This window comes from Sarcophilus harrisii, chromosome 5 (genome assembly GCF_902635505.1).
Source record: "Sarcophilus harrisii chromosome 5, mSarHar1.11, whole genome shotgun sequence".
In the NCBI taxonomy this organism is placed as follows: Eukaryota; Metazoa; Chordata; class Mammalia; order Dasyuromorphia; family Dasyuridae; genus Sarcophilus; species Sarcophilus harrisii.
The window spans coordinates 164,458,829-164,480,002 of NC_045430.1; the positions used below are offsets into that span (position 1 = coordinate 164,458,829).

The 21,174-nt window shown below is 32.3% G+C and overlaps 1 protein-coding gene across 2 annotated transcripts in view; it reads right to left on the reverse strand.

Annotated features, from left to right (window-relative positions):
• LOC100920140 (ankyrin repeat domain-containing protein 26-like) overlaps positions 1-21,174 on the reverse strand; it is an 89,547-nt gene that overhangs the window by 32,134 nt on the left and 36,239 nt on the right. For both annotated transcript variants that reach the window (XM_031938888.1, XM_031938889.1), the window contains exons 11-15: positions 18,554-18,786; positions 15,088-15,234; positions 12,429-12,462; positions 11,659-11,797; positions 2,854-3,067 (exon numbers count right to left, since the gene is read on the reverse strand). In XM_031938888.1, the coding sequence (XP_031794748.1) occupies positions 2,854-3,067; positions 11,659-11,797; positions 12,429-12,462; positions 15,088-15,234; positions 18,554-18,786 (767 nt within the window). The remainder of the gene's footprint in view (positions 1-2,853; positions 3,068-11,658; positions 11,798-12,428; positions 12,463-15,087; positions 15,235-18,553; positions 18,787-21,174) is intronic.

Genomic DNA, 21,174 nt, shown 5'->3' on the forward strand with positions numbered 1-21,174 from the left:
ATGGTTTTGACATTTCCTTCATACATTTTCCCATTTCCAGTGATTATTCAGAGATAATGTTACTTCATTTTGGAAAAAAAAATTGCAAATCATTGTTAATTTTGAAAATTCATTAAAAATGGATAAAATTTTAAAATTTCAAGAGGAAATGTTGCAGTGAACTCTGTTTAGAGAGGAGCTCAAAATTAATTTTCTAGATTTTTTTTTTACATTTTAAAATACCTACCAGTATTTTAAGTCCAATACTAGTCTAAGGGTCTGCCTACAGTCTGCTTTTTCCATTGTCCTTAGCACTTGAAGATAACATTTCTGATGCAGAGTATATCCTAAATAGAAGTGCTTGAACCCTTGAGCAGTCAGCAATCCTGTCTAAACTATTGATACTCAAGAAGACAATTCTTTGGCAAGGCAATTACAATTTGAATTGATTTATAGGAAAAACTAAGGAGACCAACTGAAATATTTTCTTATTATTGTCTTATTACTTTAAGCACTTTGTCATCCTTCAGAATGAAGTATTGAGACAATGTTATCATAAAATTTTATAACAAATGAAAAAATAATATAATTAAAATTAAAGACTTAAGAATGTTAGCTTTAAATGATAGATTAGAATCATAATGATTCTGCTATTGTAAATATATATAATAGTTTATATAATGACAGAGAAATCATTCCCAAATACTCCCTTAGGAAAGTCAAGGGAGATTCTGAAAGGTGTTTATAAACAATTTCACATGTATTAGATCTCTCTAAAAGTCAATCACTATTATTAAACAAGCATTTATTAAGTGCTTCCTCTATGCCAAGTACTGTGCTAACCACTGAGGATATAAACAAAGGCAAAAACACCAGTTTCTGATCCTAAGGTGCTTACTTTCTAAATGAGGAAAACAAAATTGGGAAAGATACATGTTACAGGCAGAATATTTGGAAGGTTATATCAGAAAAGGCACTAATAGCTAAGGAGAATGAATAGTGATGAGCAGGTGAATTTCAGAGAAACCTAGAAAGATTTACATGAATGATACAAAATTAAGGGAGCAGAACTAGAAGAACAATGTATACAGTAACAGCATCATTGTGTAACAATCATCAATCAAAAACTTATCTCTTCTCAACAGTACAATGATCTAAGACATCCTCAAAGAACTTGTTATGGAAAATGCCATCCACATGCAGAGAAAGAACTAATGGAGTCTAAATGCAGTCAAAGTATACTATTTTCACTTTATTTTTAAAAAATTTTTTTTCTTTTTGGTTTGTTTCTTCTCTTACAACATGGCTAATATGGAAATATAATTTATATGAATGCACAAATATATTTGATATAGGAATCTATATCAAATTGCTTATTCTTTTAGAGAGGAAGGAAAAAGAGGAAAAGAGAAAATTTGAAACTCAAATTTAAAAAAGTGGAATGTTCAAATTAGAATTCCAAAAAAAATCACTATTTAAAAAATAGCAGGTGTCCAGTACAAGTGGAACTTGGAGATAATAGGGAACACTACAGCCTAATGAGGCGGAATGACATGTTAAGATCTACGCTTTAGGAAAATCATTTTGGTAGATGAGTGAAGAATAGATTGGTGTATATAAGATTTTGACTCAGAGAAAACAAGTGGAAATCTAGTTCAATAATATAAGCAATAAATAATGAAGGCCTGAACTGAAGTAGTGGCTTTGTGAATAGAGATGGACATCTATGAGAGATGCTACAAAGATAGAAAATTTATCATCAGATTGAATATGAGGAATAAAAAGGAGTAGTTAAAGATGTTATTAAATTGCAGGTGTAAGTAAATCAGAGGAAGGTGGTATCATTGATAGTAATAGGGACATTCAGAAGAGGGGAGACTTAGGGAGAAAGATAATTCTGGTAAGGTCAAGATGCATATGGGAGATTCATAAAAACGTTAATAATATATGGAGGTAGCTCAAGAGAGAGACTAGGGCTGAATATATGGACCTGGAAATCATTTTTTCCATAGGGATGTTAAATGAAATCACTGGGGGCAGATGAGATTACCAAGAGAAATAATGCACCTTACAAGATTGTAAACTCAGTTACAGATGAGGCTTTCAAATCATGTTCATCTCTTATCTCCCCTAGAGTTTCATATATCTGGGTAATAATAAATTTGTTGAGGAAATTGAATAATTAGATGTTTATTGTATATCAGAAATAGAAATCACCTTTCTAACCTTATACATTACTGTCCTTCTTGTACTCTGCAGTCCAGACAAACTGGTCTTTTTGTTCTACACAGCACAACATAAAATTTCATTTCCCAAGACTCATTTTTGTCCTGTTTGTCTATTATGCCTAGAATAGTAGTTTCTTTAAAAATTCTACTTAGGTACTTCCTTGTACATGAAGATTTCCTGAATCCCTCCTCCAGCTGTTAGTAGTATTCCCTGAAAAACACGGCCCTGCTCTCTGCTCCAAATTTCTGTGACTTCATTGAATTTGCTTTTGTATTTATATGTTGTATTCTTATATTGAATGTAAACTCATTGATGGCATTTCATTTTTGTCTTTGTGGCCCCAGAGCCTAGAACAATACTTGTCACCCAGAAGGCATTTGATATATGTTTGTTGATTAAACACTACTCTGTCCTTCAAAAAGTAAAATCATGTAGTAATAGAGAAAATTCTGAAAATTATTCCAAACAGGAAAATGGACATACACCATAGAGTTTAAAAAGGATTAACTAGGTCTCAGTAGAGTTTAGTATTTTAAAGATGCATCATTTTTGCCTTATTAATTAATAACCTCATATCCTCTGTCACAATGCTTCAATGTAAGAGAAATGATTTTACGTTTTTATTTAAACTTAGGTATCCCATACCTGAGTCTGTAGAGTTCTCTATCCCATTCTACTTTTTGATATTCTAACTGGGATTTTATTTTTTTTGTTTCTGATAATTCTTCCAGTAGTCCAGTAATCTTGTTTTCTAAACTCTTAACTTTTCTTTCAAGTTCTATGAATCGTGCTTTTTTAAGTTCTACTGATCGTTCATATTTAAGAACTGCATCCTGAATTTTCAGACAGTGAACAGAATCTGTATAGAGAAAAATACAAGTAAATGAAAATATTAGAACTTTAAAATCTGTAGGATAGTGGCAGTGTACTTAGAATTCAGATTCTCCAGCACTGATAATAGTATCCACATATAAATCCTAAGGATATAATAAAATATTATTTTGTCAATAGATTTAAATTGAATTAAATTGGGTACTCTAGATAATTAAAATGAAGATCTAAGTTACATATTATTTTATAAAAAATATTTGAAACCTCAGCATTCTTCACAACATTTAAAAATATATGTGAAAAGTAAATATTCTGACATGTACTATTAGTGGGACAAATACGTTTGATAAAAATTTAAAATGTATATAATAAAATATGTTGAATTATTTTATAAGTATCTTAAATATGTTTTACCCCAAATAGTTACTGTTTTTTCTTTAGAGATTATAAATTAGTATGCAACATTCATATAATAACCTGGTAACTTTAACCAAAATATAACTGAGAAACCAGAAGAAGGGGAAAAAAAAGTCTTCTGAGCATTGAGGAAAATAGCTAGCACAAAAGTCAAGCCCTTTATTTTTCAGAGATACACACAGCTAAATTTAGACCTACTTCAAAGTTAGAAATGTGTGTAATATCAAGTTACAGATTTAACAGACTGGGTTATCTGGTTTCTCTTGGCAACTTTCAATTCTTCATACTTTCAGTGTATAGCAGAATTGAAACAGCAAGAATAAGAGAGAGAACAGGGTTGTTAGAGGTAGATACACTGATTATAGTGTGGCAGTGAAGTTGACATTAAGGGATTCTAAGAGCAAAGATTCAAAGTAAAAAAAAGAAACTGAGGCACAGGGAAGTCAAAGGCTTTGTTGAGAATCACAGTCAGTAGGTATATAAGGTAGAATTTGAAACTATGTATTATATCACGTCCAGTATGCTATCCCATATGTCATGCTTACAGAAGAATTTTAAAAACGAGGCAGAAATTTTGAGATTGTTGACATCTTTGGCCACTCAATGAAAGATTTTAATATTTTAGCTATTCTTTCCATGAAAAAAATCACTTTATCCATCTGGTCAGATCCATCTCTTTAATGCTTTTCTATTATCAACCAAGTAAAATTCATACAACTTATCCTAGCATCCAATATAGATAACATAGGACATATATAGTCTTACAAAATGCCTTCTCCAAAACAATCCTCTGAAGTAAGACATTGTATAGATTAAGAAAATAAAGTCTATGTTTAGGTGATTTGTCTATACTTACATCATTAGGCCCTCTACAATTCTGTAATACCTTAACTTTCCACATTTACTTTTTATATACTTATAAGTATTATAAGTATTCTTATAATTCTTATTATAAACTTGTCTGTAATTCTTATCAACTGTCTAGTAAAACAATTTTTTACTGTCATTTTCCGGTTTCTTTGCTCACAAATTCCATGTTTGCAGTGTTCACTCCATTCCCTCTATACTACCATGATCTATTGAATTCATACCCATCCTTTAAAACTCAACTTAAATGATACCTTCATAACCAGAGAGGTTCCCCCCCCTCATTTTTTATTATTATTATTATAACTTTTTATTGACAGAATATATGCATGGGTAATTTTTCAACATTGACCCTTGCAATCAATTCTGTTCTAACTTTTCCCTTTCCCTAAACCCCCTACCCTAGATTGTAGGCAGTCTCATACATGTTAACATGGTAAGGTATATTTTAAATACAATATATGTGTACATATTTATACAGTTCTCTTGTTACAGGAGAAAATTCAGATTTAGAAAGATAAAAATAACCTGGGAAGAAAAACAAAAATGCAAGCAGTCCACATTCATTTCTCAGTGTTATTTCTTTGGGTGTAGCTGGTTCTGTTCATCACTGATGAACAGATGTATCCTCTCATTGCCAAAGATAACCACTTCCATCAGAATTGATCCTCATCTAGTTTGTTGTTGAAATGAATAATGATCTCCTGGTTCTTCTCATCTCACTTAGCATCAGTTCATGTAAGTCTCTCCAAGCCTCTCTGTATTCATCCTGCTGGACATTTCTTACAGAATAATAATATTCCATAACATTCATAACCACAATTTATGCAGCCATTCTCCCATTAATGGACATCCATTCAATTTCCGGTTTCTAGCCACTACAAAAAGGGTTGCCATAAACATTTTTGCACATATAAGTCCCTTTCCCTTCTTTCAGATCTCTTTGGGATATAAGCCCAGTAGTAACACTGCTAGATCAAAGGGTATGCACAGTTTGATAACTTTTTGAGTATAATTCCAAATTGCTCTCCAGAATGGTTAGATTTACAATTCCACCAACAATGCATCAATGTTCCAGTTTTCCTGCATCCCCTCCAATAGTAATCATTACTTTTTCCTGTCATCTTAGCCAATCTGACAGGTGTGTAGTGATATCTCAGAGTTGTCTTAATTTGCATTTCTCTGATCAATAGTGATTTGGAACACCCTTTCACATGAGTAGAAACAGTTTCAATTTCATCAACTGAAAATTGTCTGTTCATATCCTTGGACCATTATTAATTGGAGAATGACTTGATTTCTTATAAATTAGAGTCAATTCTCTATATATTTTGGAAAAGAGGCCTTTATCAGAACCTTTAACTGTAAAAATATTTTCCCAGATTACTACTTCCCTTCTAATCTTGTTTGCATTAGTTTTGTTTGTACAAAACTTTTTAAATTGATATAATCAAAATTTTCTATTTTGTGATCAATAATTTTCTCTAGCTCTACTTTGATCACAAATTCCTTCCTCCTCCACAAGTCTGAGAGGTAAACTATCCAATATTCTTCTAATTTATTTATAATCTCATTCTTTATGCCTAAATCATGAACCCATTTTGAGCTTATCTTAGTATATGGAGTTAAGTGTGGGTCTATGTCTAGTTTCTGCCATACTAATTTCCAGTTTTCCCAGCAGTTTTTGTCAAATAGTGAATTCTTATCCCCAAAGTCTTTGGGTTTGTCAAATACTAGGTTGTCATAGTTATTGTCCTGTGAACCTAACCTATTCCACTGGTCAACTAGTCCATTCTTAGCCAATACCAAATGGTTTTGGTGACCTCTGCTTTATAATATAGTTTTAGACCAGATACAGCTAGGCCACCACCTTCATTTGATTTTTTTTTCCCATTAGTTCCCTTGAAATTCTTGATCTTTTGTTCTTCCATATGAATTTTGTTATTTTTTTCTAGGTCATTAAAATAGTTTCTTGGGAATCTGATTGGTATATCACTAAATAAATAGATTAGTTTATGTAGTATTATCATCTTTATTATATTTGCTCGACCTATCCAAGAGCACTGAATATTTTTCCAATTGTTTAGATATGATTTTATTTGTGTGGAAAGTGTTTTGTAGTTTTGCTCATATAGGTCCTGACTTTCCCTTGGCAGATAGATTCCCAAATATTTTATACTATCGACAGTTATTTTAAATGGAATTTCTTTTTGTATCTCTTGCTATTGGATTTTGTTGGTGATGTATAAAAATGCTGAGGATTTACATGGATTTTAAAATATCCACAGTGTTGCTGAAGTTGTAGATTATTTCTAATAGCTTTTTTGTAGAATTTCTGGGGTTTTCTAAGTATACCATCATATCTGCAAAGAGTGATAATTTTGTTTCCTCATTACTATTCTAATTCCTTTAATCTCTTTTTTCATCTCTTACTCCCAAAGCTAGCATTTCTACTACAATTTTGAATAGTAATGGTGATAGTGGACAACTTTGTTTCACTTCTGATTTTACTGGAAATGATTCCAGTTTATCACCATTACATATGATGCTTATTGATGATTTAAATAGATGCTACTGACTATTTTAAGAAAAAGTCCATTTATTCCTATACGCTCTAGTATTTTTGATAGGAATGGGTGTTGTATTTTATCAAATGCATCTATTGAGATGATCATATGATTTTTGTTTATTTGGTTATAGTCAATTATGTTAGTTTTCCTAATATTCCTGGTATAAAATCCTGCTATTCCTGCATTCCTGGTATAAATTCTACTTGGTTATTGTGTATTATTCTGGAGATAATTTTCTGTAATCTTTTTGCTAGTATTTTATTTAAGATTTTTGCATCAATGTTCATTAGGGAGATTGATCTATAAATTTCTTATTGTGTTTTCATCCTACCTGGTTTAGATATCAGTATCATGTCTGTGTCACAAAAGGAATTTGGTAGGGCTCCTTCAATCCCTATTTTTTCAAATAATTTATATAGTGTTGGAGTTAATTGTTCGTTAAATGTTTGGTAGAATTCACATATTAATCTATCTGGTCCTGGGGATTTTTTCTTAGGGAGTTGATTAATAGCTTGTTCTATTTCTTTTTCTAAAGTAGGACTGTTTAACCAAGTTACTTCTTCCTTTGTTAATATGGACAAGTTACATTTTTGAAGGTATTCATTTCATTTAAGTTATCAAATTTATTGGCATAAAGTTGTGCAAAGTAACTCCTAATTATTACTCTAATTTCCTCTTCATTAGTGGCAAGTTCTCCCTTTTCATTTTTAAGACTAACAATTTGATTTTCCTCTTTCCTTTTTCTAATCAAATTTACCAAAGGTTTATCTATTTTGTTGGTTTTTTCATAGAACCAACTCTTAGTTTATTAACCTCTCCTTTTATTTTTAGAATTTCAAGTTTAGTGTTTGACTGGGGCGGGGAAGGGGGGGGAGACGTTAATTTGCTCTTTTTCTAGCTTTTTTAGTTGCAAGCCTAATTCACTGATTTTCTATTTTATGCAAGTAGGCCTCTAGAGATATAAAATTTCCCCTTATTACTACCACTTTGGCTGCATCCCACACATTTTGATATGACGTCTCATTATTGTCATTCTCTTGGGTGAAATTATTTTGTCTATGATTTGCTGTTTCACCCAATCATTCTTTAGGATGAGATCATTTAGTTTCCCATTACTTTTTGGTCTCTTTTCCCCTGGCTTTTTATTGAATATAATGCATCATGATCTGAAAAGGATGCATTTACCATTTTTTAAATTTTTTATAGCTTTTTATTTACAAGTTATATGCATGGGTAATTTTACAGCATTGACAATTGCCAACCTTTTCTTCCAATTTTTCCCCTCCTTCTTTCCCCCCCGCCTCTCCTAGATGCCAGGATGGCCAATAAATGTTAAATATATTAAAGTATAAATTAAATACAAAATAAGCATACATATCCAAACTGTTATTTTGCTGTACAAAAAGAATCAGACTCTGAAATATTGTACAATTAGCCTGTGAAGGAAATCAAAAAATGCAGATGAGCAAAAATATAGGGATTGAGAATTCAATGTAATGGTTCTTAGTCATCTCCCAAAGTACTTTTGCTGGGTGTAGCTGGTTCAGTTCATTACTGTTCCATTAGAACTGATTTGGTTCATCTCATTGCTGAGGATGGCCAGGTCCATTAGAACTGATCATCATATAGTATTGTTGTTGAAGTATATAATGATCTTCTAGTCCTGCTCATTTCACTCAGAATCAGTTTGTGTAAGTCTCTCCAGGATGCATTTACTATTTCTGCCTTTCTGCATTTGAATTTGAGGTCTTTATGTCCTAATATATGGTCAATTTTTGTATAGGATCCATGAAGTGCTAAAAAGAAAGTGTACTCCTTTCTGTCTCCATTCAGTTTTCTTCAAACTTCTATCATACCTAACTTTTCTAGTATTCTATTTAGCTCTTTAACTTCTTATTTGTTTTGTGGTTTGATTTATCTAGTTCTGAGAGTGCAAGATCTCCCACTATTATAGTTTTGCTGTCTATTTCTTCTTGCAACTCTCTTAACTTCTCCTTTAAGAATTTAGATGCTATACCACTTGGTGCATATATGTTTAATGTTGATATTGCTTCTTCATGTTACCCTTCTACACCACTTGGTGCATAGATGTTTAATGTTGATATTGCTTCTTTATGTTATCTTTTAGCAAGATATAGTTCCCTTCCTTATCTCTTTTAATTAGATCAATTTTTGTTTTTGCTAGATCTGAGGTCAGAATGGCTACCCCTGCTTTTTTGACTGCAGAAGCATAGTAGATTCTGCTCCAGCATTTTACCTTTACTGTGTATGTATCACCCTTCTTCAAGCGTATTTCCTGCAAACAACATATTGTAGGATTCTGACTTTTAATCCAGTTTGCTATCCGCCTCTGTTTTATGGGAAAGTTTACCCCATTCACATTTATGGTTAGAATTACTAATTCTGTATTTCCTGCCATGGTGTTAAACCCAGATTATGCTTTTCTCTTTTCTATATCCCTTAACCCCCTCCCCAGTATTACATTTGTGAGCACCACTTGCCTCACACAGTTGTCTCTCTCTTTAGGATCCTTCCTCTCACCTTAGAGTCCCTCCCCTTAAACTTTTTCCTTACAATTTCTGTATTCCCTTCTATTTAGCTTTCTCTTTCCCTTTTCACTTTTCTCATCCCACTTTTCAACGAAGTGGGAGAAGTTTCTCTGTAAATCGAATATGTCTAATATTTTTCTCTTTGAGCCAATTCTAATGACATTAAGATACACACTATGTTCACCCCACTCCCTTCTTTCCCTCGGATATAGTAGGTTTCCCTTGCTTCTTTGTGAGATGTAATACCTTCACTTTTCTCTTTTTCTGGTACATTTTCCTTTCCACCTCTAACTTCTTTTTTATATTATAATAGTAAAACCAAATTATACATGTATTCTTTATGTATATTCATAACAGAAATATAGTTTCCAAGATTTCTTTTTACATTTTTCTGTATCACTTGAGTCCTATATTTGGAGGTCAAACTTTTTGTTTAGTTCTGGTTTTTTCATCAGGAATAGATGAAATTCACCTATTTCATTGAATGTCCACTTTCTTCCCTGGGGAAAAAATGCTCATTTTGTCTGGGTAAGTTATTCTTGGCTGCATACCAAGTTCCTTACCCTTTTGGAATATCAGATTCCGGGTCCTTTGATCCTTTAATGTAGATGCTCCTAGATCCTGAGTAATCCTCATTGTGGCTCCTTTGTATTTGAATTGCTTTTTTCTAGCTGCTTGTAGTATTTTTTCCTTTGTCTGATAGTTCTAGAATTAAGCCACAATATTTCTTGGAGTTTTGATTTTGGGATCTCTTTCAGTAAGTGATTGATGAATCACTTTACTCTCTGTTTCTATAACATATGGGCAGTTCTCTTTGATAATTTCCTGAAAAATAGTGTCTAGGCTCTTTTTTTTTTCATCATGATTTTCAGGAAGTATACTAATCCTCAGATATCTCTCCTAGATTTATTTTCCACGTCTGTTGTTTTGCCAAGTAGGTATTTAACATTTTTTTTCTATTTTTTTTTCATTTTTTGGGCTTTGCTTGACTGATTCTTGGTGTTTCCCTCCAGTCATTCATTCACATTTGTTCAATTCTGATTTTTAATGAATTATATTCATTTACTTTTTTTTAATTTCTTTTTGTAATTGTCCAACTGGAATTTTTTTCCATTTCACCAATTTTATTTTTTAGAGAGCTATTTTCTTTTTCCACTAGTTTTTAGAGAGTTGGTTTCTTTATCCACCATATCTTTTAATGAGTAGAATGACTTATCCAAACTCTCTTGCAAAGCTTCCTTTTCCTTTCCCTATTTTTGTTCTAGCTCTCTTGTAAGAGCCTTTTTAATTTATTCTATGAGAGCCTTGTGTGGTAGGAACCAGATCATATTCCCCCCTTTGGGGTTTCAGCTAGAGGCAATCTATTTTTAGTCTCCTCAGGGTTTGAAATCTGTTCTCTATCAGTTTAGAAGCTATCTATAGTTAGAACACACTTTACCTTTTTACTCATTTTGACAAAAACAAAAACAAACAAAAACCCCCCAAAAAACAACTGTAACCTGCTTTTGAGGCAGTATGATGTTACCAAGTTTCCTCTACAGACAACAGAAAGCAGCAGTGAAGCAGCAGTGGAACAGCAATGGCTGTGCTAGGATCAGCATCTTCAAGCTGAGATCGTACCTAGTCCCTCCCAGTGCTGAGTGGGTATGTCCAGGTCCCAAGAGACTCTAGTGTTTTGGGATCATGGTCTTTACCCACTGTGTTTATAGTTTCTCTGTTGATCTACATTGGTTTGCTGCCAGAGCAAAGTAGCTGACACTGTGATAAAGTTCTCCCCGCAAATTTTCTGCCAGCAGAGACCACACTCTGCCCCACTCTGGTCTGCTCAGCATGAGCTGCCTTCCATGTTCTCACTGCCAACTAGCCTGATGCTGAGTCTGGTCTAACTATCCACCTAGTAGACAGCACACCTAATGAGGACAAGGACTGTATCTAATCTAAAATTTATGTATTTGGCACACAGTAGTTATTTAATAATTATTTTTTAATTAAAACAAATAATAGGTCATCTTTAAGAACTTTTTCTGAAAAATTTATTACTCTGAAGCCAACATAATCCTTTTCAGCTTGGCAAGATTAGATTCTAAGAATACAATTATCTCTGTTCTGCTATGAGTCAATAGAATAGGACATCAGTGTTACCTTTTTGGATAAACACACATCGTTGGTTTCTGTTTAGCACTGGTATTCTGTTACAAAATTTAAAATATTCTTACCTTTACAATCAACACTAAGTTGTTCAATCAATAATGTAATATTCTTATAGTTTGAGGGAGGCAAATCATAATCCTCTGTAGCTATGTCAGATGACTGAGTAAGATCATCAAGATAATCTGAACACATCAATACACTATCCTATAAAATACACAAAAGTATTGTAAAGTAATAAAAACTTTAAAAAAATAACAATGGCTAACATTTATGTAACACTAAGATTTTCACAGAACTTTATATATATATATATATATATATGTATGTATATATATATTACCTCATGGCATCCTCACAACAAACAATTTTGTGAGATAAGTACTAATAATTATTTTAAAATGAGGAAACAGACTATATAAGAACAATTAGGTGACTTATGCAGGATCATACAATACAGATAGCTAATAGCCCAAAGATGGATTCACAGTCAGTTTTCCAGACTCTATTCATCAGGCCATTTACCTTTCTAAAACCTGAATTATTTAATAATCTTAAGAAAATGATCACAAATAGTGACAATATCTCTTATAAATAGTAAATGGTCTCAATTTTTATTTATATAAAAAAAATGGGAGGGAAATGAAAAAAAAAATCCAGCAACAAAATTAGCTTTCTAGCATTTACACCAGGCACACTTCACTATAAGACTATTATTTTGTATCCATTTTCAGATTAAATATTCATACTTTATAAATGCAGAAAAGAGGTCTGTCTTGTTCACTGAAACGGCCATTATTTTCTAAACAATTTATCTTTCTAGCATTTTTTATAGTACCTTATTCTTTTTATCCAATGTTTTCTTTTCAGGCCTAAAAGAGAAATAATTCTTTTTAGTGTAAATATAGACAGGCAAAATATACATCAAGTTTGTACTTAATGTTAAGTCTTTCATTTGAAAATTTTATACTTTGTTCCTCTACTCGGTCTGTATCTCAAATAGATCATAAAAAAAGTTTCAGACCCAGATGAAGCAACCCTTTTTGTAGTAGCAAGGAAATGGAAATTGAGTAGATACCCCTCAGTTGGGGAAGGGTTCAATAAGTTATGACATATGAATTTAATAGAATATTATTGTTTTAAAAGAAATGAGCAGGATGATTTCAGAAAAGTTTGGGAAAATCTTATATGAACTGATGCTAAGTGAAGTGAGCAGTACCAAGAGAACACTGTATACTGTAACAACAAGATTATGTAATGATCAATTGAAATAGACTTGACTCTTTTAAAAAATGAGGTGAACCAAGACAATTCCAATAGACTTGTGATAGAAAGTTGTCATCCACTTCCAGTTGTAACTATGGTGATCGAATGTGAATCAAAGCATAGTATTTTCACCTTTTTTTGTTATTTTTTACTTTATTTTTTCCCCTTAATTTTTTTTCTCTTTTGATATGGATTTTTTTCTTTGCACAGTATGGTGAATATGGAAATATGTTTAGAAGAATTGCAAAGCTTAATCTGTATCAAATTGTTGTCTTGGGGAGGGGAAGAGGTGAAGAGAGGGAGAAAAAATTCTAACACAAGATTTTGTGAAGGTGAATGTTTAAAACTATGCATATACTTGAAAAAAATACTATTTAAAAGTTAATTTATACTTTTTAATGTGTCTAGTCAATTACATAAGACATAGAATATAGCAGCATGTAATCTCATGGCCTTAATTTATAATAAATGTTTATCTTTGCCTCTTGAAAAGTTTTTAAAACAAACAAAACATATTTAAGTAACATTTGAATTTTTCCATTAATAAAAAAAGCTGAGGAATTACTTTCAAAATAAATGTGAGCCAAAAAATCAACATATGAGGGAATACCAATGATTTTCAATTATTTATATCCCAAATTCCGTTATTAAGATTCTAAAATAACAAGAATTTGTACAGAATACTATAACTATAGTATGAATTGAGTCATCAACAAAAATTAAATTATGTCCATTATGTTTGATTGCATTCTAAGTGTTAGAAAGCATTATACATGGTAACTATCATAATCACAATTTTTAAAATTCCAGTCATATGTATATATATTCAATTTACAATGTTATAAACTCTTAAGAGGTCAGATACTATGTTATTCACTTTTCTATCTTTCTTAGGGCCTGGCAAAACACTTTTCACATTGTATGTGATTACTGCTTTTTAAAATAAGTTTACCATCACATTAGATATTATGCACACAGATCTTGCACATAGATTGCACAAAAAATATGAGAGGATGTGCATATTACTATTGGCATGATGAGAAGCTATGTAATTCCCCCTAGAGAAATAACTCATGTTGGTGAGATCATATACAAATCCTCTGTAATACTGGAGTACCAAGTTAAATGAGATTAAATAGAACAAAATTCAGAAAGAAATTCTATGAAACAGTGATGGCTCTTTCTAGGTATTTAAAAAAACCCCAAGATATTCTAACATCAGTGACCTAATTAGAGAATATTCTATAAATCAGAAGGAGAAAAAACATTTAGAAGTAAATTCTGGTGAATTATGGCTGATGAAAATGGGTTCTAGCACTATCCAGGGGCTTAATCAACTAAAATAATTATAAGTTAAACAGAATATATCTATTACTCAGCTAAGGCCTTATCTTTGTCTCTCCATCTGTTGCCAAGTAGTTCCAGAAATATGATCTGTTTAATGAAAGTCTTAATAATAATGGCAGTCATTAGCAGAATACTCTGTTGCATGCAAAAGAAACATAATATACATAAAATACACTTTACAAAATACTTTCCTTACAACAATCCTGCTGATGACAAGTATTATCATTCTCATTTTACAAATGTGTGATATGTACTAGGTTCCACTGCTAATGTTGATGATCTGCTGCAGTGGAAAATGGGCTGAATCTGGAGTTCAAACCCTGGCTCTGCCTCTTTTTACTTTTTAGTGACCTAAGGAAAACTTTAGGAAAATCTCATCTCTAAAAATGGAAGTTGGATTACATGACCCTGACAGTGCTTTCCAACTCTCAAAATATGCTAAGACAATAGAAGAGTAGAAATATCTGCTTTAGTCTTCTGACTCCAATTTGTATTACTAGTGCTTAGGTTTGTATGGTGAAAACCATATTCCTATGGACTAATGTTGTTCCTACTATGTTGTGTCATCACAATGAGTAAATTGGGGTGTATCATTGCAACTGGTTTGTTATGCTGGAGAGAATTTCAAGTGTCAAACAGTGGGGAGTAGTATGGCATACATATAAATGGGGAGTCTGGACCCCCTAGCTTTACCATAATAGCTAGCATTCCTGACATTTGGAATCCACTTGCCTAAAGAGAAAAGTTCTATTGTGCATATGTCTCATGCCCCCACATATTAAAAAGAACACTCAACTGTCAGAACAAAGAATATCAGGACAGCAGTCTTCTACAACTACCAAAAGTATATACTGCTAATATTTTTTTATACAGTAGTAGTTTACCTTAATTCATAATGATCTGCTTCACTTAAACTGCTGTCATGACTATGGTGTAGGATACCAGATGAGGAATTCACATTTTTAGGAGATGAAGTCATACCAGGATCCTTGACAATCCATTTATCATTTTGAGGCTTTTTTACATTTTTCCTATGCATGGCAAAATTATGGGGGAAATTTATTTTTCTTTCTCGTTTAATAAATACTTCATTTGCTTCCAGACTAAGCTTCCTTAAATAAGACTTTGATCATATCATTCCCCAGATCATAAACCTTTAATGCCCCCCCACTGCCTTTTATAGTGCATCAAATCTGCCCTGCCTAGCTGTGATATTCCTTCACATTCCAGCTTAGTTTCTTTATCCAAAAAAAGTTCTCCCACATCTCAGAATGCAAGGTCCTTCCAATGAGATTCACTTGTGTGACTTTAGGAAAACCACTTAATCTCATTTCTAAATAAGGAGGCTGGATTACATAATCCTTACAGTGCCTTCCAGTTCTCAATCTATGCTAGGACAGTAGGAGAGTGGAAACATCTTCTGAATCCAAGGTTGGTATTACTAGTGCTTAAGTTTGTATGATGAAAACCATATTCCTATGGACAATAACGTTGATCCTGCTGTGTTCTAACACCACTATGAGTAAATAGGAATGCATTATCACTGACTAGTTCATTATGTCTAGGAATGTTCTGCTTGTTTTTCTGCCTTTTTTTTTTTTTTTTTTTTTGATATACAATGTTCCCCATTTCTTGCCTATACTTGGGCTAAATGACAAAACCAAGTAGTTGTGATTAGACAATTTGTATGCAAAATAAAAAGGATTTATCAAGGTAAGCTTAATATGAGCCAACAATGCCAAGATAAAGTCCAAAAAATTAATATGATAATGTGCTGAGTTCTAAGAGGCATAGAATCCAAAACGAGGCAGGTGATGGTTTCCTTATACTATGTCCTGGTTAGAACATATTTGAAAAATGTGTTCATTTCTGGGAGATATATATTTAGGAAAGAAATTTAGCACTCAGAATATGTCGAGAGGAAAGAAAAAAGGATGGAGAGAAATAAAGATCTTGTCAAATAAGGAGCAACTGAAAGCATTGCAGATGTTTACCCTAGAGAAAAGATGAAAAACTAGGAGGATAGAGATATATGTATTAAGGACTATTATATTGAATTTATCTTAACTAAAGTCAGAGAAACACATTTAGGATTATTACATGAAAAACAAAAAACAATCAACTTCTAAACAATTAAGACTTATTTAAAGAGGAATGGACCACCTTAGAAATTAGCACATTCCTCTGTGTGTATATGTGTGTATATATGTGGCTATGCATGCATGCATGCAAAACTAGTGAGCAATTAACAATCAGAAATGTGGGAAGATAGTTCTTCCATTTAGCTTGAATGGATCTCACAAATCTACCAGTTGCCCTGTTCACGTATCTTTGCCTTCTTACTCTGACAAGTTATCAAAGAAAAACTTTATTGGGAAAAAACAAATAAACATGTAGCACATTTTGTAATAATTCTTGATATCAATTTGTTCTAGCCCCTAACTTATTCATAGATTTCACAGAATTTGAATAGAATGTTCTCTTGCAATTTTCCCTGCTTTTTTAGTCAAAATTCCAAAGAACAAAAATTTCTTTGATGTTTTAGAATTATTGCTCTCTCCCACTGCTAAAACATATACCTCAATGAGGTATTTTTACACAATGACAAGAATAGTCCTAGATAAAACCAACATATTCATAACAAAATTTTTGTAGTAACAAATAAGATAGTTTTTGTATAGATAGTTATAGTGTAGATAGAATAGCAGCTCACTAACTGGGGAATGGCTAAACAAATTGTGGTCTGTTAATGTAACAGAATTTCATTGTATTTGGTTAGAAATAACTTATATAGAAGCATGAGAATATTTATTTTTAATGAAAAATGAAAAATATAATTTATAGCTTCAGCAACATAAATATTAAGGGCAATAAAATAACTGAAACTGAATGCTGTGAAATTATAATGCTCAAGCTTGATCTAGATGAGAAAATAGTCCTCACCTTCTTCCACTTATGCTGGATGGAGGACTATCAGTGTGATACAGTGTAAATACTGTTGTGATTAGGGATATTTCTCTGGAAGGGTGAGGAGATACATATTGGGAAATAAGGATGATATAAAAACAAAGTATTCTTTCTCTTAACTGTCCATAGCTTTACTGTCTCTTACATATAAATTTAATATGGTTACTTCCTATTAATCAAAGAAAAAGTAGACAACTTTGTCTGCATGCCACTAAGGTCAAAATGTATGAATATTGGCATTGAGGCAAGGAAAGGTGCCCTTTTCAGTGATGGTCCAATATGTTATGTTTGTATATTATTGTCATCTTGAACTTATGTTCAATAAACTCAATGAACTTAGTTGCTCTTGGAATAAAGTATGATAGATTTATTTGATGCTATTGTTAAATTATCTATCATGTTAAAAAGTAAATGGTGGTTTTTTTTTTTTTTTACATTCTCTTGACTTTCTAAATGTCAATCCAGATTCCAACTCTTATGAGTTGGAACTTTAGAGGTCTTCTAGTAAATACAATCCAAATCTTTACCATATTCCTGTCTTTTTTTTATCATCTTATGATCCTATGAATTTTTTGGTAGCAGTTACCTGATTTTTGCTCTCTCAGTTTGTCCAAAACTCATGAGCACTAGTAGGTCTTGGGCTAATGTTACATGAGCCGTTCTCTTTCTAACTTTCTCTTAGTTCCCTTTTTTTCTTCCCCCATCCTGGAAGGACATTAAACCTTTCACTTCTCAGCCCCATCCTTGTAGGAGAGAATCAGAATCCTCTTCCATGTGGATCTTCAGTTCTGTCCTCTACCAACCTTCTCTCCTCCTACCCCTTTCCCCCCAATCATGGTGGTGGGTTGGTGGGAAGTTCTTTTTTATTTTTTGCATATCAGTAATTCAAACTGTGAGTTTCTTGAGCATCTAGGTTGCCTGACTTTTTTTTTTCCAACCCTCACTTCTTGGCACATGATAAGAACTTAAATTGATTCAGTCATGAACACTTCTACTGATGGGAAAGTTTCTAACTACTAAGACAATCCATCTAATTTTTTGCGTAGTTATAAGCATATTTTCATATCTCATTGGGACTTATTTGAAAAATATCTTGCTTTAGTCTTTGCCACCCGTATCTTATACTGCATGTTATTCTTTTGAATCTTATCAACGGCTACCTAGATTCGTTCAATAGACACTGATGAAACAGTTCCAAAAGAAAAAAAATACTGAAAGCAAAAGAGAAATATATATTTGTGGGACTTTCTTGATAAAAAAAAAACCAAGATAAAAAACAAGAAAATTCATAGTGAATCTGAATGCAGATTTTTAGAGCAAACTGAACCTAACATTAACATTAATAATTGATAATTCTCCATTTAAATATTATGACAAACTTACCCTTTTAGAAAATAATGTACAGGTACTGAATTTTCCTTTGAAAAAGAAATGCTCTTTATTGGAATTTTTTCCCCAGGGATTTTATTTTCCTCATGTTTACCATGCTGATTGCTCTCCATAGAAAATAACTCATTAACTTTGCCAGTTGTTCTACTTTCAGTAAATTTATCACCGTCTTTTTCCTTCAATGTTTCCACTTCATTGTGTTGATGCTTTTTCATTTCCTCTTTAACCTAAAAGGAATGCTTAATACTTAGCATAACTGTCACTTTATTTAAAAAAATATTTATTTGCTTAGTTAGAGACAAATAGTAAACCTGTGATTTAAATAGTACAAGGAAATACCTGAAGAGAAAATCCCTTCTGCCAATGCAATTTGAAGAGTTGCAGAATTGTTTAGAACACAGAGATGTTAAATGACTTGCCTGTATATGTCAGAAGCTCACTATCCATTATGCCATGCTGTCTTTCATTTTCTTACTTTTATTTTGAAATATTATCCTAACTATATTATCCTCGGGTTTTTTTTTTTTTATTTTGGAAGAAAAATTGTCATCATTTTTTAATAAATTTTGTTTGGAAGAAGAAAAATTCACTCAACTTTCAAAATGATAGCCTGATTATTATCACATTTTGTTTTCTCATCCTATTTTCAGGTTCTTTCATTTCTGCCCTTTAACAAGCAGATAGGGACAAAAAGACACAATAGCACATATTCAGATTCATTTTCAGTCTTTTCTACATTTTCTGCATTGATCCCACAATGAACAAGCTGAGAACAGAAATAATTATCTTTCCTTATTTTCTACCATACAATGGGTGTTTCCCATCCCATTTCTCATTTCTTATTCCTTACTATGTAGTTAATGAAGAAAAAAACTGAAGGTAGTCACTGAAATATAGGATCAGTCCTCATAACAACATAGGAAATTTAGTAGATTAAGTAGGATTTAGGCATTGTGACTGCTACATTCTAGAAAATCAATGCTGTTCACTGTGCATGTTCAAAGAAGTATAATCTTTTTTAATTTGGAAAAAATCTTAGTCTAAAGCTGTCAATTTAAAGATAAAATACATTTTTTTAAACAAACATTAAATAACTTGGTTAAAATGATAGTAATAAACTAGTGGCAGAATTTAGTGCACTGGGTGGAGGTCCCCACATTTTATTCAGAAATTATCTTCAGAATAAAATTGCATTATTTAGTACTTTAAAAAATTATGTATATATATATATATATATATATATATATATATATATATACATATGGCAACATTGAGCTTGGTCAGAAGCTTTAGGCTTAAATACCATGTCACCATTTCCTAAAGTCATTTAAATTTTCTGAGCTTAAATTTCCCTGTCTTATAAATATGGATCCTACTTTACACCTACCTACTTTATAGGAATAATAATGAAGATCAAGTGAGATAATGTCATAATTTAGGAGTTATATAAAAATGCAAATGGCTATTGTTTTTTGTACAGAACCCGTGATTTCATGAATATAGGTGTTATGCCACAGTTTCCTTTAATTGCAGTTTCCCTAATTGTTCTATTACAGTTTCCCTGAATTGTTCTGCCTCAATGGCAACCCCATTTCCTGACCATTAGAACTGATATAAATTAGGACAAAAATAACTAGCCCTGACTACTAGCATTCCATAAAGCCATAAAATGAAGATGGCAAGACCCTCTGAACCAGACATCCTGGCTCCTAGTCTCCCAAGTTATCAGGATTTATGACCTTTACTCCCAACCTGTCAGAACCAAATTATAGTTCATTCCTGGAAGTTCCCACTCACCAAAGCTCTAACCTGCTTTGTTCTGCTGATCACCGGACCCTTATAAGAATCCCTGGAATCCTTCACTCACTGCTGGACTTTGAGACAAGAGTCTTATTCAGTCCTGGGGGCAACATGGATCCTTTTTTGCCCAACCCAGCACAATCTCTCCCTCTCAAATAAAACATTAAAAACTCTCTACTCTCTATCTTGCCTCAGTTTCTCTGTTGTTACATAGGTAACTTCAAATGAGGACACTCTTAATGTAGATTAGTCCTTGCTTCTAGTTTCAGGGTTGTCTGATTAAGCTCAATGGACTTCCCCAGGGCAACATAGCTAGTATGTGTCAAAAGCAAGACTTGAATCCAGGAATAATTGAAGGAGTTTAGCTTTCTAACCACTATTCTCTTCTATATCTTGAATTATTATTGTGAAAAGATAATTACAAGGCAGCCAGGTCAATGTATGAATGAGCCAAGCCATGTAATTTAACCTCCCTGAACTTCATGTTTTCTCATTTATAAAATAAGTGGGTTTGACGTGATAACTAAAAAAGCGAGTTCCAAAAAATACAATTCAATGATTAAATGAACTGTGCTAGTATGATAGTATCTAAAGAAAGTCAATTATGCAAACATATCATAAGTCAGTCTTTTGCCATTATTTTTCCATCTTTTCTCACATTTTATGGGTTTTTTTAGTGCTAAAATGATAAATATCTAGCAAATGAAAATATTTTTAAAACAAGTAAATTAAAGAAGAGGGGCATTTAACTTGTAGTCAGAAGATCTAGGCTTAGTCCCAACTCTGTCATTTATTAATCTGTCATTTGTTTTGAA